Source organism: Melospiza georgiana, chromosome 20 (assembly GCF_028018845.1).
Source record: "Melospiza georgiana isolate bMelGeo1 chromosome 20, bMelGeo1.pri, whole genome shotgun sequence".
Classification (NCBI taxonomy): Eukaryota; Metazoa; Chordata; class Aves; order Passeriformes; family Passerellidae; genus Melospiza; species Melospiza georgiana.
The window spans coordinates 11,193,934-11,218,481 of NC_080449.1; the positions used below are offsets into that span (position 1 = coordinate 11,193,934).

General features: G+C 46.9%; 1 protein-coding gene across 7 annotated transcripts in view; it reads left to right on the forward strand.

Moving 5' to 3' along the window:
- The window catches only part of DAB2IP (DAB2 interacting protein), a 154,874-nt gene that overhangs the window by 57,656 nt on the left and 72,670 nt on the right, over nt 1–24,548 (forward strand). For all 7 annotated transcript variants that reach the window (XM_058037905.1, XM_058037903.1, XM_058037909.1 and 4 more), the window contains exon 3: nt 3,937–4,055. In XM_058037905.1, the coding sequence (XP_057893888.1) occupies nt 3,937–4,055 (119 nt within the window). The remainder of the gene's footprint in view (nt 1–3,936; nt 4,056–24,548) is intronic.

A 24,548-nucleotide genomic window follows, 5' to 3' on the forward strand; every position in this document is an offset into this window, starting at 1 on the left:
TGTTTCCATGGTGCTGAATTTTTACCTTTATAACTTTATCCTGTGGGTTCTCTGTGAGCGAACATTATTGGTGTGGGAGTCAGCTCCAGACACAAGCCTTGCATCATTACTTTATGTTTAATAAAACAGGAGCTCCAGATTTTGCTGTCATTAACACTCTGCTCAGTTTTGTCCCCCTCCCTTTTTCTCTCTCCTTTCTAGTTTTTGTTTTTTTTTGTGTTGCCCCAGGGCGTGTGGAATTCTACAGTTCCTGCATCTCAAAGGCATATGGTGCTGATGGGTTTGCACATATGCTTTAAAAGTATTATAATACCAAAAATATTCAAACATTATAATAGAATATAGGATTATTTCCAGGTTCTAGAGTAATTGAAAATGCCAAATTTGATAAGGAAGAAAAATTTAAATGAGAGTCCCACCTTCCTCAGTCTGCAGTTAGATGATGGCATTGGATTTTGGGTTTGTCAAATATCTAAGAAAAGTCCAAATCAGAGCAGATTTAATTGTGCTGTTTTGAATTGTGCCATCCTGTTTTAGCTGAAGTTGCTGTGATTGTGATTAAGCCATTCCTCAAAAGGATTTGTTTTGTTTTCTTCTGCCTTCGTTCTTTGTGTCTTATTATGACTTCAGTCAGCTCTTGTGATTAGAGCGATTGTACTCCGGGCTCGGAGATGTCAGAGGCAAAGCAGCAGAAACAAAGCAAGAAAAGCAACGCCCTTGCCCTTGACAAGTGAAATCAGTGCTCCCTGGGAGCTCTGCGTGCTCCAGAGAAGCTGAGCTGCCCCAGGATCCATGGCAGTGTCCCAGGGACACCCCCAGGACGGGGCTGGGAGCGCCCTGGGGCAGTGGCAGCTGTCCCTGCCATGGCAGGGGTGGCACTGGATGCTCTTGAAGGTCCTCCCAAGCCAAACCACTCTGTGATTCTGTGGTTCACGCCTTTTTCTTGCCAGGCCTGATGAGTTCTGTGGCACGTTGCTCTGTGGGCTTTCAGGGATTGCATGGGGCCATACTTTTGCCCACAATGATTGTCTCTAAAGAGCCTAAAAGATCTCCTCTGGCTCAGACCTTAGGCTGTGCAGGGATGAATTTATATAGCTGGTACCTCTGCTTCCATTGTAATAGATATTTCAAGATTTATTCTAGCTGAAGGGATTCTTGGGCTCTGCAGATTTCTATTTTTTGTCATTTCATAAAGACTATTAACTTCTGAATGAAACCTTTCTCAGTTACTAGTTTAATCTTTGCTATGATATTTTTTCTGGTGGTGAATTCTGCCCACACACAGGAAGACACAATTCTGCCCTAGACAGCTCTCAATATAAACTTAAAAGTGTATAAAGAACATGCATGCAAAGGGCAGCACTTTAATTGCTGGAACTGCCAAGAATGCAGCTCAGCTAGAGGAGCAGGCAATGCTCAGAGGGTGGGATTAGCCTTGTTTGTCTGGAGATCAGAATCAAACGTTGTTTAAAATCTTAAATGAAGAAGAAATGGATCATGTCCTTATGATCTCACTAGGAAAGCTTGGCGGTCACACCCCAGGTCAGAATCTCTCTCTTGTATTTTCACAGACAAACTTCTGTCTTTTTTTCTTACCCCACCTAAAAATTACAGAAGGTATTCATTCACACATTAGGCTTTCTGATCTCTGGTGTGCACTATGGAGGTGCAAAGTATCACTATAGCAGCATAATTTATCAGCATTAAAATCTCTGACATCTCATTCTCCCAAGGAAGCTGGCACTGAAAATGGAAAATGGCTCCGTGTGATCTCCTTCTGGTGGCAACAAATGTAAAAACAATGGCAAACAGAAGTAATGTCTTGCTATAACCCTAAATTCTAATTTCCAAATCCTGCATGAATCATGGAACAGTTGTGGAGATGTGGAATACACAATTGAGGGGAAAATGTCAGCATTGATTGTGGAAGGCATTTGGGTTTTTCCTTATCAATGCCCTGTCCAGAGCTGAGAGCTATCCCTGGATTGAAGAAGGGGCTTGATAAAATGAGGACATATTTGTGGGTGGGCTGGCAGTGGTGAAGGAACCCCAATCTCTCATTCCTGGGCCAGAACCTTCTCACCAGCAGAGTTTAGGGCAGTATCAGGTGTTTGGCCAGTTGTATACTTTGAATTTTCCCTTCACAGCAAATATTGGCCAGTGTCCATAGCAGGCAGCCAGGGCCTGGTCCAGTCAGAGGAACAAGAGCATGGGGAGTTGATAGGGTGAGTGTGGGGCTGATACCACGGTGATACAAACAGTGTGGGGCTGATACTGCACTGATACCATGAGTGTGGGGCTGATACCTCGCTGATACCGTGAGTAGGAGGCTGGCTAAGGTCTGAGTACTGAGGGAAATATCTTAACAATGCTCTAGATAATGCAAATCCTCAAATTTGCTTTTCATAGCCATATTTCTCTGTACTATAAAATTCTCTACAGGTATTTCTCAGGGACAGAACCCTTTTGAAAAGGCCTTTGTTATCTCCCACGTTGGCTTTGTGCAGTATGACAGAGTGTACAATGTGATGGCCCGTGTGTTATACCTCCTGCTATTTCAGTCATGCAAATAGCTCCGGGAGAAATACTCAGTCCACACAGATGCATGTTACATAGCTCGTTTGTAAGTAAAGTGGCACTTGATAAATGTGAAACACCTTTGGTTATCTAGATGTTTGAAATTCTTGGTGCACTTACGAACAGGGAAGTCACTTCCATAATAAGAGCCACACAGAGTGCCCAGGGAGATTTTGCAGCTTGAGAAAGACATAATGTGAGCCGTGAATACCCGAGGTGGGGAAGGAGTGTTTAAATGGCATGAACAAATGACAGGCTCCATAGAAGTTAGACTGTGATTATCGCCCTGCAAGACGTATTAAAGGTATTCATTTGTAAAAGTGAGCTGCTAAGGATCCATTCCTGTGTGCTGAGTGGAGAAACTCCCGAGGCTCCTGCCTGGAGCAGGGGGTGCGCTGTGGGCACGCCTGGGATGCTGCTCTGGTACTCACGTGTCAGGACCTGGGCTTGTCTCCCCCTTTCCCGGGGCTGGGGAAGGGAAGCGGTGTGTGCAGAACCTCAGTTCTGCGGGGATTTGCTGAGCTGTTCGTGTGAAGCTGATCTGTTTCTTTAGCGTGATGGTCCAGAGAAGGAACACGCCTTCAGGCTTCACCCTAAAATCCTGGTTTCTCTTTAAAATGCCCCCCACTTTCCCTGGCCAAAGTGCTTGACCCTCTCGCACCATTCTCGTACACTGTAGATGCCGGCCAGCACAGTAGTACAACGCTTTTATTACCTTATTTAGCGGAGAGATTAAATGTAATGTTCAGATTATGTAGAACATTAACTCCTAACAATAAGCAAATAACACATTAGAAGCTTTGCTATTGAAACGTTTGGTGCTGGCTCTGCCGTGGAGCTCTCCAAGAGCCGTGACTTGTGTTCCGCGGGGGAGGAGAAGAAGGAACGAGCCGGGGTCTCTCCTGGGAGGTGGTGCCGGTGCCCCGAGCCCGCGGGCGCGGTTCGGACGGGCTCTATGGAGCTCCAGGGGTGTCGGCGCCGCAGCTGAGCCCGGCTGTGCCGCCACGGCCGCGGGCCCGGGGGCTCGGAGCAGGTGCCGGGGCGCGCCCTGCCCGCGTGCCCGCGTGGGTGGCGCCGGGGCCGGGGCCGCGGGCAGCCCCCGCTCCCGCCGGAGCCCCCGTGCGCGGGCTCGGCTCTCAGACGGGTTTGTGGGAGCCGATGGTTGCCAGGGCAACGCGGGCTTCGGGGAGTCTGGCGCGCCGCAGCCCGGCCGGCCCCGCCGCAGCAGATGTTGGCTGACGCCGGGCGCTGCCAGCGCCGCTCGGGCGGGAGCTGCCCCGGACGCTGCGCCCGCTGCTCGGGCGGCTCCGCTCCCGCTGCCCTTGCCGTGTAATTTAGTATTCTTGTCTCACCCCACAGGGGTTCCTCAGCCGTCGGCTCAAAGGCTCCATCAAAAGGACAAAGAGCCAACCGAAGCTCGATAGGAACAGCAGCTTCCGGCACATTTTACCTGGCTTCAGGAGCGTGGACCATGAAAGGTAAGGGCACGTTTCGCGGAGGGTGTGGGAGAGAGGAGAATATTGATTTTTCCAGATCTTGTTAAGATCTTGCTTATCTTATTCATAGCGAGGGCTGCGTCTCTGATAGAAGTAGACTTGGTTAATTGCAAGAGGGGTAGTTTTAATTTGTGGTTGAGGGTACGGTGCAAGCCCTCCCTTTTCAGGGTAAATTCCAGGTGCAGAGAAGCCTGACTGCTCTGCTTTCTTTTCCCCAATATAAATCCTGAATTGAGGCACCAGCGTACAAATAGCGCCGAGATGCAGCAGCCAGAGCCGACTGATGCAGGTGAGGGAGGGAGGGGAGGGATGCACTGGACTGCGCCGATCACAACTGGGTTACACACGGTAGGAACAATACCGTGGAACAATAACAACCATAATCTCCCCAAATCCCCGTCTCCCCTCACACACATCCGTCTCCATCCCGCCTCGGCTGCCGTCATTACACCGAGATGGAGCCTCGGCTGTGGCCGGAGCTGCTGCTCCTGCCCGAGCCATGACAGGAGCTCAGCCCAGGAGGAATGTGTTGCAGGGAATGTGCAGATGGATCTGATAAAGCATTTCACGTGGGATGGGCAGTATTGGAGCAAATTGCGAGTAAAATAGAAGAGAAATGAGATCTTTGAGATTCTTCAGCTGGTTAGAAAGTAGAACAGCTCTTTAGTGGATTTGTGTGCATTTATGTCTGTGTAGATAATGTTAGTGTGAGCATGAGACACGCACCGTTCAAGGTAAATTCGTGTGTAAATTCACATGCAGATCAAGGTCATGGTTGGGGAAGACAGATTCCTTTACCAACCACAAAACAGTGGTTTGCTTCCAAAAGGAAAATCTTTCAACCTTACACAAATCATTCTGGGGACTGACAGAAATACTGAAGCGCTAGGAAAAGTCTGTCTGAAAATTCCTTCAGGCTGGACATACCCAGTTCAGAGCAGAGCATTATAATACACCAGGATGGTACTTGAGAACCCATTGAGTAAATGCTTCACTTTGAAAAGCAATGACAACTTACTTTGTTTTAGCTGCACTTAATCATTGCAGGGGCCATGAGCTTTTGAAGCTCGCAAACAACAATTGTCAATCTGGATTTTTCCTAAACTGACCTATTGCAGCCTCCTAAGCTTTTCCCTTCTGGATTCTGCAGGTGAAATGATTGTGCTGGTTAGTGCCGAGTAAGATTTCAGGGGTTACTGGCTGGGCAGACAGAGTTGTGTGATTCCTGTGCTGCAGTTTTCCCAAACGCTCGAAGTAGGGCACTGTGTTCCAGAGGGAAGTGAGCGGAGCCGGGTGCCGGGAACGTGCCCACGGTGCTGCTGAGTGCTCCAGGAACAGGCAGATTAGGCAAGGCTTCCCTTCTACCTGGGTGAGATTTGTTTCGTTTGTGACTTGGCAGGGTAGGACACGGGAATTAACTGTTCTGGCCAGCCCTGCAGCCAGAGTAATTTCCCAAATTAAGCCTTGTAATTTCCCTGCCCTCCCAGCACAGCAGCCCGGGGGCTGGCTGGGCTTCCCAAGACCCAGATGTACTGCAAGTTGTCCTTAAAGAGGCTCGGGAATCCTGGAGTGCATTTGCAGTTTAGAGCTTAAAGGGTGGATTAGAGCAGAGATGGCACTTGGCAGCCTCGAATAACCAAGGATTTGCTTATATGAGTATGAGAAACTGAAAATGAATTATGCCTCTCATGCCCGAGACTAGACCTTCTGTTAGGCAGGCATCTCTCAAAAATGCACTTCCTCTGTGATTCACAGACATCCCTGAGCTGCAGGACACTGGGACTCAGAGCTTCTGACAGCAGGCTCTGAGTCCCTCGCTGCCATGGCAGTGTCAGATGTGTCAGGTGAGCAGGAGTCCTCTGCAGGAGAGCTTGGCCTTAGGGACTGTTGCTCTCAGAGAGGTGAAAGCAAAGCAGCAGCTGGGCCTCTCAGTCATGCAGCGAGGCTTTGGTTACAGAAGATAATTTTATCTTTCTGAACATTCCCATCCCATTGTATGTGCACAATGTATATGAAAGAGCTCGGGTCTCTCAGATCATTCTCATGCATTTGCTGCTGTGCTTTTCTTGCTTGTAATCCAAGAACTGTTTCAGAGAAGCATTTGGTATTGGAATATTCGCCTCTTAAATATTTGATTCTTGACTCCATCTTGTATGGAAGCTGATTGTTCAGGAACCACTCCTCTGCTCTGGAAGTCACCATTATAACAGTGCTCTGTTCTGGAGCGTGGGCCAATTTTTGTGGGAATGCCACAGCAAAATGAATAGTGCAGTAAATTCAGTCAAAACACTCCTGGTTGAAATATTAAGCTACAGTAGATCCTAAATGTTTCTGTTACTTGGCTTCTTTGTATCTAAATTGGGACTGTTCCTGCCTCTTAGTTCCTTTTTTTCCCCTTCTTGCATGTCCTGTTTCTCTTGCAGATGAATATTTGAAATGCATGAACTGTGCACATGCATGTTCAGGCAGATAATGACACGGATGTGGTTTGTGTGTGGGGCAGAGAATGTAAACAAATATGTTTCATTAAATTACTGTGGGGTTCACAGGGATGCATTTGGCCAAATTTTGCCAGTCTTGTGCATACTGGTTTTTTTCCTGTTACAGTAACAGTACTACCGTTACTGATAGTAAAAGAAGCAAAATCACAGCAAGTGTAACTCACCTTCTGTATGAGGGGTGCATTAATATTGTACAATCAGAATATGTAAATATGGGATCTAAAGGAGGATTGTGGAATGAGTGTTCTTTCAATCTGCTGGCTGGTTATATTGCTTGTTAGAGCTAAAAAGGGTTCCAAGAAGTGGCTTTTTGCTAACAATGTCTCCTGCCTCCTGATTTATTGCAGCAGCTCACTAAGTTTTTATCGTGGAGCTCTGAATGCTTGGCTTTGTAGTGGCCTCTGGAATCAGCCACAAATCAAGCATTTGGCAGATGGATTTTTCTTAATTGGACCCACATTTCTCCTACAAATTTTGTGATGGAGAAAATTTCTGGGTTGGCCATGGAGCACAGGGCATAGAGCCAGAGAAGGGAGAGAAGGTTGTTGTGCTGCAGTTGTTAATTATTGGTGGGGATGTATTGCTGGTGATTTTCTGGTAGTGGCAAAGGTGATTTTATACCAGCACTGAGAGAACAGGGCCACAGTAACACTGTGTGGACAAGTGCATTCAGATTGCCTTGATTTGGTGAAAAATGGATACTCTGGGTAACTCTGTGTTCTGATGGAATCCCTGAACTGATCATTGCTGGAGACACCTTTCCTCAGTGCGCCTAGAATCCATTTAATGCTACTCTGGAGTTCCAACATTGGTGATTATTTTGCAAGGTTTTTGTTTTTTATAATTCCAGGAGATAACATTCTATTTAAGCTTTTATTGGCACTACAAAAGCCTGAGCATATGGTTGATTGTTAAATGAGCCTCAGCCTTGGAAGGGGTACAGCCCTGCATTAATAACAGCAGCAACTTGCACTACTGAGACTTCCTCTTTAAACTCCTTTTTGTCTTTAGCCCATCCAAAATTTTGACTTCTAATCCCCAGAGGGAAGAGGAATTATACAAGTCATACTGCAACACATTTAGTTTCTACTCTCATGCCCATGCTGTCTGTTGTAGGAGCTGTCCATGTGCACAGAGCTTATTTTGGTGCACCAGGAGCTGATGCTGCTCCTGCAGCAAACTTAGTTTGGGAGTTCTTGGAGATCTAATTTGTTTATTCCCAACAAACCTGATATGCCAAACATTTTTAAACAGGATGAAATTGGTTAAGTTTGCTGAGAATCTGGTGATTGCTGCATGGTGAAGGATGAAGTTGCTCTATTTCCTCTGGAACTGGAAAGAGGAATGACTCACCCTGCAGAAGCAGGGCACTGGCAGACCCCAGAACCACAGAGGGCTTTCAGATCTGTGTGAACAATGCTGGAGAGCTGCTGCCTCAATGGTGTTATCCAGGGAAACTGGCTGAGCAGGGAAACCCACAGCAGAGGGAACCCCCAGCAGGGTGGCACTGACACCTCACTGCAGGCAGTGAAATGGCTTTGGGTGTAATGAAGGTATTGAGGGAACACTGTGCAGTTTGTGTGGGGGAACCATCCAGCCCCAAACCAGATGTTTTATTCTGAAATGCAGAATAAAACATCTTGCACAGCCAGGCACATCCAGCAGTGCCTCGTGTGACACTCCATGTCATTCATGCCAAGGGTGGTGCCTGTCCCCACTCCCCCCGCATCAGGGAACAGATTTCAGCAGAAAAATCAAGATTCAAGGGGAGTCTCAGAATTCAGACTGGCCTCATGCAGTACCTGCTTTTATACCAAGGCTGCTTTGTCCTGGAATAAGCAAATCAGCCTTTTAATGGGGTTCCTTTGCAAAATATTTCTTGAACCAGAAAGTTAATTACTGATCTCTAATTAGTGGCTGTGTTAAGAGGCTGGAGTAAAATCAGAGAGAGCTGCTTTGAAGGGGAGATGCAGGAAAAAATTACCATTTCTCTCCATAAACTGTGATGTTCCTCATCTTCTTCTCATGGTATCAGGAAGTTTAGACATTTTAAAAAGGAGAATGTTGTTAATGGAAAGAGGGCATTTTGAAAGGAAGGCATTGAAAGAATCATAATAACTCCAAGGGAGACAGAGATGGATTGAAAGCAATGTGGGGCCTTTCCGCTTCTCCCAAGGCAGCAGCAAGGTCCCAACTGTTCCTCCTGTAAATTTGACTTTTGCAGATACCTGTGAACTTGCATCAGAGGCTGCCTGAGGTAGATGCATTCCCATTCTCAAGGGATACAGAAACACTTTCCCTTATCCTACACATCCAAACCAGCTTCCTGATTGAACAGGGGGTCATGCCTAAAGCTTTCACTAAAGACTGCATTAGCTCCTGGTAATTCTTCAAGTCATAACAAACGTCAGGGGAAGGGCTAAGAGGCTGGAATGATTTTCATAGAATCATGGCAGAATTTTCACAGGTTTTTCCCCAGTTCTGCTTCCTGCCAGCCCCGTGCCCCACGGGGTGCAGCCGGCGCCTTGACTCGACTCGGAGCCACGGAGCAGAATTAGAAAATCCTTCCTGCTCGGGCATATGCAGCACTGCTGGGATAATTGGCTTCATGCATCTTACAATTAGCTTGCAAAAATATGTTTTGCATCCCTGACCTTTTCTCTATACGCAAGGCCATTGTTTCCCTGTCCTGCTTAATTACAAAATAGAGCCTTGTGTGAGGAGGGAGATGACATCGTTGGATCGTCAGCTCTAATTTGACGAGACATCGTAATGGGGAGTTTTCATACCGAGGGCACAGAATTAGTGTAGCGTGAAGCCACATTTCTGCAAACCTACTAAATAAGGAGAAGTTAATTTTCTGCTCTATCTTTTTGACATTTGTAATCAAAGCATTGTATTCCAGCTGCAGATGGTTAGCACATGAGGGATGTTTGGGAAACGCCGACAATCGCGAGCCATTGTCTGCGCGGCCGAGGATCAGGTTGATTAATGGATACAAGGATGCTCGCTTTCATTTTGCTGCTCTCCCAGCCTGAATGCACTTTATTGACTCGTGTGGCCACTGCCTGGAGCTGGGATGTGCTGCTGCAGCAGTGCACACCTCAGGGGTACAAGCAGGGAGCTGTGCTCGTGTCCCTGGAGCACAGACTGAGCCAGGGTGACAGCTGCACTGAGCTGTGGCCCGTGGTGGCGTGATACTCTTCAGGTGGAAGGCAGATACTGCTACTCCATTGCATCAACATTTTGTTTCCAAACAGACCATTTATTCTGACTTTGCCCTGGTGAGGTTTTCATGTGCATGAATTTCAGTGCAATTACATTAGCATTACTCTTCATGTCAATAACCTCAAAGGAAAAAAAGAGAAAGAAAATGCCATCACTGCAGCTTTTCTACCAGAGGATGCTTTCTATTCCTTCTAGACTCTTCTCTGCTTTTCTAATTATCATCTGTTTACAGTAGATACTGAGATACTTCTATCCCAGGCTTAAAACATCCCCCTGCCGTGGGCAGGGACACCTCCCACAGCCCTGAGCAACCTGATCAGGGATGAGCTTTAGGGTCCCTTCCAACCCAAACCAGTCTGGGGTTCTATGATTCTGGCATGCAGTGAAAACTGTTCCTGATGAAACCATCACTCTTACACTGAGAGGAGCAGTCCTGCTCTCCCCAGCCCCTTGCCCCCTCCCCACATGTTCCCCTTCCCATCACACAATTTCAGGAAGGGCAGCAAGTGGGTTTAATGGGAAATGATTATTTAAGGAGTGATTTTTTGTTTGGTTGGGGCACTGAATCTGCAGAGAAGCGGGAAAATGGCAGAGCAGGGACTTTCCCTGTTTCTGGCATGTGCAGCTGTGATTAATGGGATGTAACTGTACTCTCAGTTTCTGCCCCTCGTGCTGTGTGGGTCTGGGGGAGGGATGTCCAGTTGGCATCTGCCCCCAGTTTCCATCTTCCTTGGAATTTCCCATCTCCTAGGAGAGATCCATTGCATGTTGGCTCTCACTTTGCTGTCCTCTACTCTGTCATTTCTAGTGGCAATTAGTTTTAGCAATAAATGGTTTTCTCTTTTGGAAGGAAGGAAGGAATGTTTTTAAAAAACTTCTCAAACCAACTTCTGCTCTGTTCTTTATTGAAACTTCGCAAGACCTCAGCTGGAAAATCTGTGTGGGGGATAAAGAGTTGCAAGTGAGCATGGAATTTGCATGAGGTGGGGAAGGGTCCAAGCCTCTGTTCAGGGCTGGGAGACGCCGATGTCTGACGTGTGTTCCTTGTTATCCCAGCTCCTATTGCAGTGCTCAGGCCCTGAAATCACTGATTGTAGCTGGAGGCAGCAGCTGGGGCTCACTGCTGGCTCTGACTTGTACAGAGCCCTGCCTGTAATGATGCTCAGGACTTGTGAGTACCAAATAACTCTGTCAGGTTCATCCATCAGCTCAGAGGCAAGGAAAAACCAGACTGAGGAAAAAATATGCTTCCTCCTTACCATGTTCTTTAATAAAACCTTAGGCTATAGTGCCTCTGAAATGGTTATTAGTGAGATTTCAAGGAGTTCACCTATGGGTATCTTATGATAGTGATATCATGATGCTTATCTGGTTGGCAGTGTTTACAATCCAAATCTCCAGTACAACTACAGAACATCTCACTTAGGCTCTCTTCCACACAGTTCAGATCCTGTGTGATGAAAAATAAAAGAAAAAAACCTGATTTTAATTGAATTAAACCAATGCATTTTAGCTGCAATTAAAATGTAATTTGTTTTAAAATACTGAACTGATTTGAACCAAAGCCAGAAATATGAATTTAGCTTTAATCCACGTGTGTTATATAAGTAATTATATGAGAATGGGCTGTGCATGCCTTGTGTGTGATTGATAATGTGCAGGGGGGTGGCATTCCCTCATTCCAAAGGATGGAAATGCAGTAGGAATTAGAGAGCCAGAGCTGTTCCATCAGTCTGTGCCCTTTGCTCACATGTACAGATGTCTCTGGGATTGAGCTGCCCCAGTGCAGGGGGATTTCCCACGTGCCCATCCCAGCCCCCAGTGCTCCTCTCTGCAGGAATCCCTGTGCAGAGCAGGCCTGCAGCACATCCCAAATGATTTCCATAACTCAGCTCTATGTACCTTGAATTATTAATATTTTGCTGTCCTGGCTGTGTGGGGAGATTTGTTCCATTAGGGATGTGTTTGTTGCTATATAGTAGCACTTTAGATGATGGGAACCCAGGGAGACAGAGAGAGAAGGATTTGTATGTTAAATTCTTTTGGTGAGAGCAGAGTTTTTACCAGTGCCTGGCTCTGAGGATTGGAATGAAAGGCCCAGGGCTGTTGTTGCTCATCTTTAGTCTGGTGTTTATCCTCTGCCTGGGCACCCAGCAGGGCCAGGTGCCACCAGGATGTGAATGGTTTCTCTCATGACGTGGCAGTGTCTGTGATTGCCCTGGATTGTGGCATCTCCTGCTTTTCCCAGTGCTCCCAGGGAGGGTGGCAGTGGGAGCTGTTTGTGCAGTGCCCTGTGGGTGAGCCAGGGCCTGTCCAAGGAGGGGCATCAGTGAGTGACACAGGGCCACGTGCAGGGGCTGCCTTGCAGGGCACCTCGAGGCTCCCAGTGCTGTCCCTGGACAGGATATTCATCCACAGAGGCTCTGCAGGAACCTCTCCAGCTCCTCTGAATTAATTATTCACTGATCATCACTCAGACCTTATGGATAGGGAGCAGGGCTGGCAGGGGGTGGATGGAAGATGGAGCAATTTGGATTGCAATTAGTGTTTCATTCCTTCCCTCGCTCCCTGTTTGCTAAATTGGAGATTGTGTGTTAGCACCAAGCAAGGATTTACATCCCAGCAGTGGAAGTTCCCCGTGCACCAGAAACCAGCAAATCCACTGCAGTCCTTAAGCTTCCCCAAGGGATGAAATACTCAGCTTGAGAAGTTGAAATATCAGGGGAACATGTCGTGCTTAGGAAATGGTGTGAGGGAACAGCAGTGCCTGGTCTGCTGGAGCAGGGGCTTCACCAGCCACATCCCCCCCTCACAACAGCAGCATTTAGATGTTGTCTCTCTCCATCCTCAGGGAGTGGCACAAAGCTCTGCCAGGGAAGATTTAGGCTGGATTTCAGGAAAGGTTCTTCCCCCACAGGGTGGTGGGGCACTGAACAGGCTCCCCAGGGAATGGGCACAGCCCCAGGGCTGCCAGAGCTCCAGGAGTGTTTGGACACTGCTCTCATACACAGGGTGGGATTGTTGGGGTGTCTGTGCAGGGCCAGGGTTGGACTGGATGATCCTTGTGGGTCCCTTCCAGCTCAGGACATTCTGTGAGCCCTTATCTGTCCCCTTGCCACTCCTGGAGTGTGCTCCTTGCCAGGAATCCTCTCTGGGAGAAGGGAAACCCATCAGGGTGAGCAGCCCCAAGGTCACCCCAGCCCAGCAGGGCTGTCCCACTCACAGCCGGTGGCAGTGGAAGTTTTGTCATTACAAGAGTTACCAAGAGTTGGGAGCTCTGCTCCACCAGGAGACTGTGTCTAATTTAGAAACCTCGAGGGTTTTTTTGATTATACCAGTAACCACAGTCTGGGTCACACTTTGCAATAATTATCCTGATGTCTGAGAGCTTGTTAGAACATCCCTGGAGGAAGGGGCCTGGTTGCATCAGAGGAGAATTTAGAGGTATATGCTGGCAAACCTTCAGCACTAGAGATTTATTTAAGTTAGTTCTTTTAATTGCTTTCCAGCATCCCAGTTCTGTTATAAGCTCTCTGAGCCATCTAGGGAAGTGAGTGTAGCTCACATTAATCTCCTCAATCCTTCTTCCTTTAACTAGTTGCTCCCAGCTTCATTTACATGGGCATTTGAGCCCTACAGAGCAGGTAATAATTTTGATTCTGTTTAAACATGTTCTAACAGAAGATATAAGATAGGAAAAATCATCAGCTGACTGCAGCATTGGATTCTTTTTTAACTCTCATCTCTTAAGCATGGCTTATGATCTTTGTATAACATGCTGCCTCCCAAGTCTGTTGGCAGCCCTGTGATATGTATTCACAGAGCAATTCTAGTCCTTGAGTGAAGCCTGCAAGAAAAGGGCAGAGAATTATTTGTCTTTTTTTTCATTATCACGGCCCCCTTGTACCTGCTCTGACACACACTTGAGAGAAGTTTGCCTTGATGCCTTTATAGCTGCAGCTCTCTCTGCACGGGGTGTCTCACCCTCGTTAGATAAAGTCACTCATGTTGAGGCTCTCCCTCACTTTGTTAATCACAGTCCCAACCTCACACAGCAGCAGGGCCTGCACACACCCTCAGGTACACACTGACAGCAGGGAGGGAGGAGCACAGACATTCCAGCATGTCCAAGGGGTGGCCCAGGAGCCAGGGCCAGCTCCCTGTTATTCCCTGCCTTGGGAGCTTTGTTCTCTCTTCTGAACAGCAAAAAAAGTTCCATTGTCTTAAAAAATAACAATAATCCTGTTTGAGTGGTGTGAAGTTTTTGGTCTCAATTACATCTCCTATCTATGAGTGCCACAGACAGACACTGTCTGATACAAAATTTATAGCACTGAGTGTTTTTAAGCTAATAAAGTCCATTATCTTTCATCTTTCTTACCTATTCCTTGGCCATTTTAGAAAAGACAGTAAATAGAAGCAGGCAATTCATTCCTGATTCTACTATGTGTCATTTGTGTCTCTTTGTCTTTTCCAGCTAAACTTGAATTGTTTTCCACGGTTTTTATCACTTTGAGCCGTTCCCTACTCAGTGTGTTTGCTCATGTACAGTATTATGTTGTTGGAAAAAACATCTTTTTGGAAAAAACATCTTTTCCACACCTTGAAAGCACTGGCAGGTCTGTTCTGTGCATCTGTGAGCAACAGGGACAGAGGCTCAGGGCTCCCATGGGGTCAGAGGCTCAGGGCTCCATTCCCTCAGCCCAGGCACATCATGAGCTGCTGCCTTTCCTCCAGCATCCCTTCCCATCCCTGAGACTCCTCATCCCTGCTGGTGTCAGAGGAACACATCCTTTTGTCCAAATGAAGGGATCTGGAGTCAGCATTACACAGAGCAATGAGATATAAAATAACAGAGCCAGTAATGATGGGAATCCCCCCACGGGATGGGAGTGCAGCCTCTGGAACAGCAGCTGCAGCAAAGACATCCAGGTTATCTGTGGCTACTTTGTGCTGAGAGGGCTTAGGTGTAATGAGAGCTGCTGCATCCTGGGAACCTCAGCAATGAATGGTGACATTTTCCAATAACAGCTTCTGGAAATGGAAAAAAAACCATCCTGTGTGTGAATGTGGCCCTGAAGGACAGCTCAGGGAACTCCTCTCTCTGCCTCACAGCTGGACTCAGGTCACCAAGCTGCTTTCAGGCAACCAGAAGTGACTCTTAATTGCTTCAGTCCTCTCTGAAAGCTCATCAATAATTTCCTGGGCTGGCTGTCCTGGTATTGGTGTTCTGAAACTCACGTTAGATTTGATTATTTTTTCAAATTAACATGCAAAGCATGACTTGACCTAAATAATTCCACCAGTCCAATTGTAAGTCTGAAGGTTTTGGAAATATCAAGTTCCCTTAAACATTTAAGAGAGGGATTTTTACAAGTGATGGAACAAGAGGGAATGGCTGACAGAGCACAGGGTTAGATGGGATATTGGGAGGTGTAAGAGTGGGGATATCCCAGCACAGGGTGCCTGGGATCCCTGGCAGTGCCCAGGGCCAGGCTGGACAGGGCTTGGAGCAGCCTGGGAGAGTGGGAGGTGTCCCTGCCATGGCAGGGGTGGCACTGGATGATTTTCAGGTCCCTCCCAGCCCAACTCAGCCTGGAATTCTGTGATAATTCCACAGCCCCTGATGCCTCCCAGCCCATTACCCTCCTTGGGCATTGTCAGTGCTGCAGTGAGCCCCGGGCTGGAGCAGTGTCAGAGCTCCCAGAGCTCCTGTGCTCCATCACCTGCATCTTGGCACTTGGATTTCCTGCCTGTGATGTGGTGAAACCACCACCCTGTCCCTGATAAGCTGTGAAGGCATCACTCAGCCCTCAGTGCTTCTGTGGACGCTTTATTCCTCTGACACATTTTTCTGTCTGTAAATGTCAGTGCATAAAGAGCACAGGATTCAGTTTGATTTGTGCTCCTGGTGTTTGGGACTTAAAGAACAACACTTGGGTGTCAGTGCCATACGTTGGAGGAAGTGACTCCTCCTAACTGTGTTCAGCTCTAAAATTGAGATAACACAAAGGGATCTTCAAAACCCATTGGATACCTCTGGAGATAAAATAGTTTGAAAGTGATAAAATAGTTTGAAACAGTGATTACAGCTGTTCCTGGCATCTGACCATTATTTACAGCTATTTGTGAATCTTCAAAATCAGACTCATTTTGCCTGAAAAAGTCAACTGAGAAATCTTCATTTTTTGTTGAAAAATTACTTGGGTGACTAATGACCCAGAAAAAGTCATGAAAATGCAGCAGTTTGTGCTGATGACTGAGGATGGGCTGTTTTGTCCAGGGATTTTATCTACCATTTCCATCAGGAAGTGCACTGGGAAATGTTTTCTCTCAGAGCAGTGTCTCTCTGTGTTGTGCTGTTTGTTGTGCTGCTCCTGAGGTCCCAGATCTCCCACTTTGCTGTGTCAGGGCATCCAGTTCAGAGAAACCTCATCAGAACCAGTGTAAAGGTTCCACATGTCCCTGCCATGACTGGCTTCATTCTGCATTAACTGAAGTCCAGTGCTGGTAATTCTGGCCAGCAGTGCCCCCTTTTCCCAGAGCTCATCTTTGCACTGCCCTTTTCCGTGCTACCAGAGGTCACATTATTCCATGTCAGTAGATTTGTGGGAAAAGTCTGGCTTTTCATTTATGGCCATGAGCTACTGCTGCCGAGCTGGAACAAGCTGGGAATGTCCTCAGTGCTAAACTGTGAGATTGCATAATTATGGCTTACACAACAGCACACACAGGCAAACAAACCAGGGACTGCTATGTGGGATGGAGCCTGTGTTGGACGGCTTTCAGCGCTCGTGTTCCCTGCAGAAGGAGTTCCTGCTCCTTAATTTAGTAACCATGGATCTGATTTTCACTTTTCTGGGGAAGGTGGGTGGGTTTGCTCAGAGTTTGGGGAATTTTTGCTTTCCCACTCTCCCTAGTGGCTGGGAAAGGTGGAGCCCACACAGAGCTCTCCATCATGCCTGACTCCATAAGGGAGTGGTTTTCCACCACAACAATTGGCAATCACTGTTCTTATTTTAAATAACATGAACACAAAGCAGGCTGCTCCCACCCTGCACTCTGCAGATGGGCAGGGTTCTGAATCCTGCTGGAATAATCACTGATACTAATTATAGAATTCGGGGAAGACAGCAGGGCTGGGCCAGGCTGGGCTGAGCTGAGCTGGGCCAGGCTGAGTTGGGCTGATCTGGGCCAGGCTGAGCCTTCCAGCCTGAACTCCAAAGCAGCAAATCTCACTAATTTCTCCGTTGTGATTTCTGCTCTTTGCTTTGTCTCTGTTTCCCTCCCCTTTGCTGCCCTTGCACTTCCAGCACAGGAATGTGTAGCAGCCTCGTAGTAAGTGCTTGAATGGCTGGAAAATCCTTTCATGGCAAAGATGTGATTGTTACTTATTTATTTTATTTTTGGTTAATACGACTGGAATACAAATGGGGCTCTGGTGCCTAAGGGCCTTGCATTCTTCCAGTAATTCCTTATGACATGTGTCAGGTTCTGTTTTATTCAGGTGGGTGGTGTGATATTAAACAAGAAAGCAAGCTTGCATTTCTCTGCAGCTGTATTTATATGCACACTCCTGGCACAGAGCTGCTTATTAGGAGAATGTCATCTCCACACTGCCTGTACCTGAAACAGTCTGCAAATACCGTGTGGGCTCTAAGAGAAATCATCCTAAATCAATCAGATCTCCCAACAGCACAGTGTCCTTCCTGCCTTATCCTTTGTCCAGGCAAAGATGAGGCTGCCAGAGAAGTTCCTTCAGCAATGCTGCAGCCCAAACAGTCATGTCTGAATGGAATATCGATTTTCTAATTGCTGTGCTGCTGTTAAATGAGTTGTTCTGGGGGAGCAGGGGCAAAGCAAACTCAGATGCGTGGCTGGCTGCCTTTGCCTTGGCTCTGCTGAACACACCCAGGGTGTTAATGTGGGAAATTCAGCCAAGGGAAGAAGGTGGAACCCTTTCTTTGTGTGGCACACACATGGAGAGGGCAAATGACACTCAGCAGTGGGACAGGCTCATTCTCTCACAGAGCACAAACAGCCCTTTGGCTTCAGACAGCCGGGCTGCAGCCAGGGAGAGAACAAAATGCAAAGCAGAGGATCTTACACAACAGGCCCCGGGAGGGGGCTGCTGCTCTCCATCAGCCCGGCTCTGCCCGAGCTGCTCCTCACACACACACAGGCTCCAGAGCAGCATCTGAGCCTCCCTGCTCCTGTCTGCTGCTCATGGACATGGCCAGATGTGCTGGTACAGCTGTGGAGGGATGAGCTGCTGGGAGAGGTCAGCCCTGTGGCCATGGGATCTCCACAGAACACAGGAGGGGCCACCTGGAGAAAAGAGCATCCCTGGGAAAGGGACAGACCTGGCAGAGAAACAAACTGGACCTCTCTGTTTTGTTTTTTTTAAAACCTCTGGTCAGGCATTTTGGAAAGTGAAATGCAGTCCCTGTAGTGAAATCTTTATCACAAAGAATCTTCCTGAGACAATAGCAACACTTATCAGCCACATCTAACCAATAAATAATATTTCTTAATATAGTTTCAGAAAATGCAGCATATGTTTATGTGTTCAAACACATCCTCTTAGGAGAAAAATAGCTTCTTTATTTTTCTGAAGATTAAAATGCCAAATCAACTAATTACTTTTCTTTGAAAACCTCTACCACATAAAATACACACACTCTCAGTGAACTAAATTGATTTATATTCCACCATTAATTCTTTAAAGCCCATAATTTGCAGAACAACAAAGCTGGTTGGAAAATGTGCCCTGTTAAGGGACAAACAGCTTTCTGAGCAAGATGGAAATGTGTTGGCATGGAACAGAAACGTGGGTGCAGCTGAGGCTGGGGCAGCCAGGGGCTCCAGGCAGCCCTGGGAGAGCCTCTGAGCTGCTGTGCAAAATCCCTGCAAAATTCCCTGGGGTGGGATCAGCCTGGGGAGAGCGAGGGCCGTGTCCACCAGCTGGGACTGACACTGTTCTCCATGTAAACATCTTTTCCCAGGCTTTTGGATGCTCTCCTGGTGTTCCTGCTCTTCAAGGCCATGTCCATAATTTAACTGGGTGCCATGACCTTTCCCTTTGGCTGGGGTTTCTATTGGCTTAAGAATATCTGAAATTTCTCCCATGTCTCCATTGGTCTTGTTTGCATTACCCATGGAAGGTTTTATTTTTTATTATTGGGACAGTCTAGGAAACTGGAAATAAAATTATGTTTGGGTTCTTCCAGTAAATGCATCAGTGACTGGAATCAAGATCTTGGTAATGAAATTGGAATTTATCTGTTGCTGTTTTGGGGTAGTAATAAGATGACAACAGAATGATCCAGGTACAAACTGCTGTGGTTTGGCTGATGAATGAGATGTTACCTGAGGGGGTGTCTGCCAGGAGGGCTTGGAGTGAGTGCAGGGATTGGGAGTGGAACTGGAGGCTGAGAGCGTCCCATGTTTGAATTCTGCTCCTCCTTCCCCTGGATTTCAGGTGGCATCACAGGCTGCCTGCAAGGCTGGGGGCTCTGCATGTTTTTTATGGAAACCTTCTGTTTGCTCCCTGAGATGGGAATCTGTCAGACACTGAATAAATGCAGGCAGAGCTGGCAGGGAGGTGTTACAGCACAGGAAACTGAAACACAGTCTTAAACAAATTAAAAAGATGGTAATTAACCAAATGAATTTCATCCTGGAGATAATCAGACGAATATATTTAGAAGGAAAATAATCCCAATTCTCAGAAAACAGTAATTAAAATATACTCATTTTTGGGAATGGTTAACAAGCTCAATTGGAGGCAGCAAAGTAGGCTCGGGCCCTGGTGGCTGCTGCTCTGACGAGGCCCCGGTGTGTGATCTGAGCACAGCCTGGCAGCACAGGCACAGCCCAGGGAGCAGCTCTGCCTGGGTGAGGATGAGTTCCTGAGCTGCTGCAGGAGCATGGAGCACCGGCAGGGCTCTTATCTGGGTCGCTGACAGATAACAGAGCTGCATTTCATAACCTGCGCTTCCGAGGTGTCAACACGGGGAGGTGGAAGAATTTAAGGTGGATAATTGAGAGGTAAACAGGAGACAAGGTGGGGAGATGCAGCACCCAGGCCCTGGGACTGCACCTGCCTGCCCCCAGTGTCACTTGGAGCAGGCTGCCTGGAGAGGCAGGGAGAGCTGCCCTGCCTGGAGGATGTGCTGGAGGAACCAAGCAGCCAACAGGTCCCTTCTGCTTCCCAGGGGGGTCTGAGAGCTGGGGAGGATGCTTGGGGGTCTCCTGGCATGGGGACAGGGTTTGTTCTCTGGGGATCTTGTTGCTTTCCTTTGGGGTCTCTGTGTCAGCTCAGCAGCTGCCTGTCAGCACCAGAGATGGGCGTTGTGCCCACACGATATTGACTTCTTCCAGGACATTGAAAGCTGCAGAGTTTGGGGGACTTTTGGCCTTTCTCATAATTGGATCTATTGAAGAGGAAGGGTTGGGTAGAGCACAGAACTAGAAAAAAAATGTGTTTGTTTCCCAGAGTAAATTGTTTTCAGGATTTAGTCCATGAAACACAGTGTCGAAACCTCATTGGGAAGTTTGTCTCTTTCGGGTTCTGGATGGGCAGATGAACCTTCTCTGCTCTCCCAAATATGGATAAATACTGTTTTTCTAGGAAACACCCAGCTGATCTGATCATAGTGATTGTGATTTGACATCTGTGTGCACACACAATAATTACATTGATCTAATTTATTACTGAAACTGCCAGTAGGTGAATCGATGGTTGATGAGGAGCAGAGTGTTTGGGTATTCATTTCATTTTCTTATCAAAATGCCTGCAGAGAGGACAGATCCTGCTGGGATCTCTGGGAAACAGACCTCTCCAGGATTCTGCAGTTTTAACCTGTCCAGAATGCCCTTGAAAGGAGCTCCATCCCCACAGGAGCCTGGACATTCCAAAGGGTGGCTGTGGGAAGGCAGTTCCTGTCCCCAATGTCTCAGAGGGACTCAGCCCCATGAAATAATCTGTTTAACAAGCTGCTCCTAGGACTATTAATGAACCTGAGATCCTTAAATTGCATATTAGAGGGTTCCTGTTGGATTAAGCCTTCTGCACATCACAATGCTCTTAACTAGAATTTATTTGCATGCAAGAAAAGGGCTAAAAGCTGAATTAGAAAGAAAATGTCAATAGTAACCACATAAATTAGCATGCAGATTTATAATCTCTAGTAATGGCTATTCTCTCAAAGAGTTTATTTATTTTTTTGCCCTCATCCAAACTTTAAATATTTAAATTTATATTTTTGGTCTTGCACCATCTAAATTTACAGCTCTGCCTAACAGCTCATCTGTTGAGTGCTTCACTGTAGCCTTGTCTTGTCTAAAACAGAAGACCAGAGTTCTTGTCTAAAACAGAATTAGTGATGGAGAGGAACTGACTGTGCGGGCTGAAGTTAATACTGGTGGTGGGAAATTATTGTGAGAGCTTGGGAAAGGGGGCTGGGAGTGACCCCATGGGTACCAGAAAGCAACAAAACCTGTGCTCCCCCTCTCTAGCTGTCCCTCTGAGCCATCCATGGTCAGAAACTGTGGGTGCCAAACTGCTCAAAAGTAACACTTAATGAATAGGAATTCTGTGCTCTTGAAATAAATAAATAGCCCCATTTTCCATCTGTTTCTGCAGCACACTGCCCCTCACAAGCTCTTGTTAGAGAAGGACTCTTTCAGGCTGCTGTGTTTTCCTTCCCCAGCTAATTATGCTCAGTTGAAGTGGGTGCTCCTGATTCACCAGTGACTGTCATTTAGGAACTCAGAGTTGGGAGAGATGCAGAGTTTCATGGAACCCTTTGTGACCTTAGAATGTAGCAGACATTTTTCTTATTTTATTTTTTTTTTTAAGTTTGACTTCTTCAAAAGGAGACCTTGAGCCCTGCTCAGATTGAGCCAACTCTGTCTTGCAGTCATTAAAGATTCAGTAGCACCTTTTAAGTCCATGTTAGGAAATTCAGATTTTTCAATTTAGTCAAGCTGTGTCTCCTTTTCAAGTACTACACTGCTCAGTTTTGAAGGTCTTCCAGGATTTCCAGTGGCTTCTTGCAGAGCAAGAGCCAGAATGTGTTGTTTTAATCTCAAACCTCGGGACTGCCTGTGTTCCATGGCTGAGCTGCCTGCAAAGGTAAAAATGTCACCCAGGCTAAGGAGGGGTCCCCCAGGTGAGCAAGGAATTTCTGCTGTGCTGCTGGAGGCCTTTCTGAGCAGGGCTTGGTTATTTATCTCTTATTTGTTTATTTCTGTGTTTGGGATTGGACCAGAAGCAGAAGTCTCTTCTCTCTGAGGGCTCATAGCTTTTAAATATTGAAGGTTGAACCTTCTCGTTGTGCTGAGCTAAACTGCTGAGCTAAACTGAGTGTACTTTGAAATCTGCTTCAAGGTCTGAACTTTGTTAAGTGGCCCTTTCTCTATTTAGTCTTAGCAGGAGGAAAACTCTAAGCCTCTGAGTGGATTCATAGTCACACTTTAATTAATCATATCTTTACAGCATGCTGCCAGCAATTGTGGGGAGGACTGAGATGCCTCTAATCCAAATTCACAACAACAAAATAAATACACTGGAAATATCCCTGGCCAATAAACTGCCTCATCCTCTAAGAAATAACACTTCCCACAGCCCAAACACAGGAAAACTGATGGGAAGCAGATTTCTTCCACCCTCATCCCAGTGAAACAAGGCCTGTTAGTGAAGCAGGAGTGCCAGCAAGCCCCTCTGTGTGACACTGCAAAGCTGCTGTTCCCCAAAGCTCAGCCTCTCAGACTTTCCTTTCAGTCCTGCAGCTGCTATTGGTTTCTTAATGTGCTCCAAAACATTGGAGATAGGATTTTTCTCCCTCTTTCCAAGTGGTTTCATTTAGCATTTATTAATGACATTTAGTATTTCTTAATGACGTCCGGAGGACTGGTGGATTGTGTTGTGGTGGCTGCAGCAAACTGCAGGGCTGGGTGCAGGGCAGGGGATGATCCAGAGCCCTGATCCCTCCCAGCTCCTGCCTGGAGCAGCCCCTGCCCCTCCTGGGGGTGACAGTGCCCTGGGTGACACCAGGCAGCTCTGGCACAGCTGCACGAGGGGCAGCTTGGGGCATTCCTTCCCCAGGGGCCTTTGAAACTTGGATTTTGGGGCTGGATCTGAGAGATTAATCACACAAAGGTCTTTATGGGCTGCCACAAGCTGTGAGTCACCAAACTGAACGTCCAGGTTGTTTGCAGCCTTCAAAGATGTTGGTTCAGAGAGATTCCCTCTCAGTGCTGTCCCTGCTCGGGGCACTTGCCCTGTGCAGCTTTTCCAGAACCTCCTCTGATTCACTCCATGCTAATAACTTCCCCCACTTTCATAGGATTGTTATATAACTTTGACTACTTTGAGTTTTCACTACTTAAAAGCCAGGAATTTATTTCTTTTCTTACTTTTATTTTTCCCCTTTCTGTGTAGCAAAAATGTAGAAAAAAAAGTCTGGAAATGGTGTCATTGAGTAGGGAGAGACAGAAAAAGCTTCCTGTATTTACAGTTAAAATAGCAAAACCAATATTTTAAGACTCTTTTCACCCAGTTTTGGAGATGAACATGCAAATCTCTGTCACAGTGAAATATGCACTGAGATGTTTTTAAACTTTTGGTTACTATTATTATTGTTTCTTTCATCTTTGCTGGGGTGTGGTAACAGCAGTGTCACACTCGAGCCTGCCGTGTGTTTTCTCACACAGACAGTGATTTTCTTCTGTGAATGGAACATAAGTTCTGCTTAACCCAGAGAGAGCAACACGCTGAAAGACAAAACTGGTGCCATTCCTGGTGGGAACGTTTGTGCCATGCAGGGAACTGGGGGCAGTGGGGGCTGGACCTGGCACTGGAGACACATCTGAGCCTTTGGTGCCTGGGTGCAGGTCCCTGGGGCAGGGAGAGGGGCAGCTGCTCCAAAGGCTTCCTGGTATCTTTTCAGTGCTCCAGGCAGGAGGATTCTTCCCTCTTGCCCCCCAGAAAATGGTGTGTGATCTGATCCAGCTGCCCCTATTTGCCTTCTCCTGTGAAGTTCTAGTTTAATGAGTTCAGAAACATCAGTAAATTTTAAATTAATTTCAAGTGTAGTTTGAAAACAGAGCTGTGACTATCAGGTATATGGATACATGAAAGATCCATGTGACCTTTAGAGTATTGCCTTGCCTTTAAATTAACTTTGACTTGCATAAAAGTAAAGATTTTCTGTGTGTTTTATTTTTGGGTTGAGGATGGATTTAATTTTGGGGGGTTTAAATCCTTTAAGCTATTTGCCATTGTCAGTTATGTTTTTTAATCAGTCTCCTTGTCTGAGGACTTCTTCCCATCTGATTTCCAGTGCTGGCAGTGTCAGCTCCCATTAGAAATACAGAGCCTGGCACGTCTCACATTCCCTTGAACAGCTTTAGCTTAAATTTTTGGGGAGTGCTGCATCCTGGTGCTGGGAGGGAGTGCTGAGAGCAGACCAGATGCTTTTTAAAATGCTCCCTCTCTGGGTTTGTCCAGAGCAGATAAACTCACTGTGTGCAGAGGGAGAGCGTGGCCATGGAAGCAGAGAATCTGCCCCTGGGATTCTGAGCCCTGCCTGGGCCTGTGTGGCTCCACACACCACAATTCCCATTCTCCTGCCTTTCCAGGGATTTGCCTGTTTGTTTCCTCAGAGCTGCTGGAGCACATTCCCACCACAGGTCAGGGTGTCCTTTATTGAGTTGTGTAAAAGAGTTGGACAGGTAATAA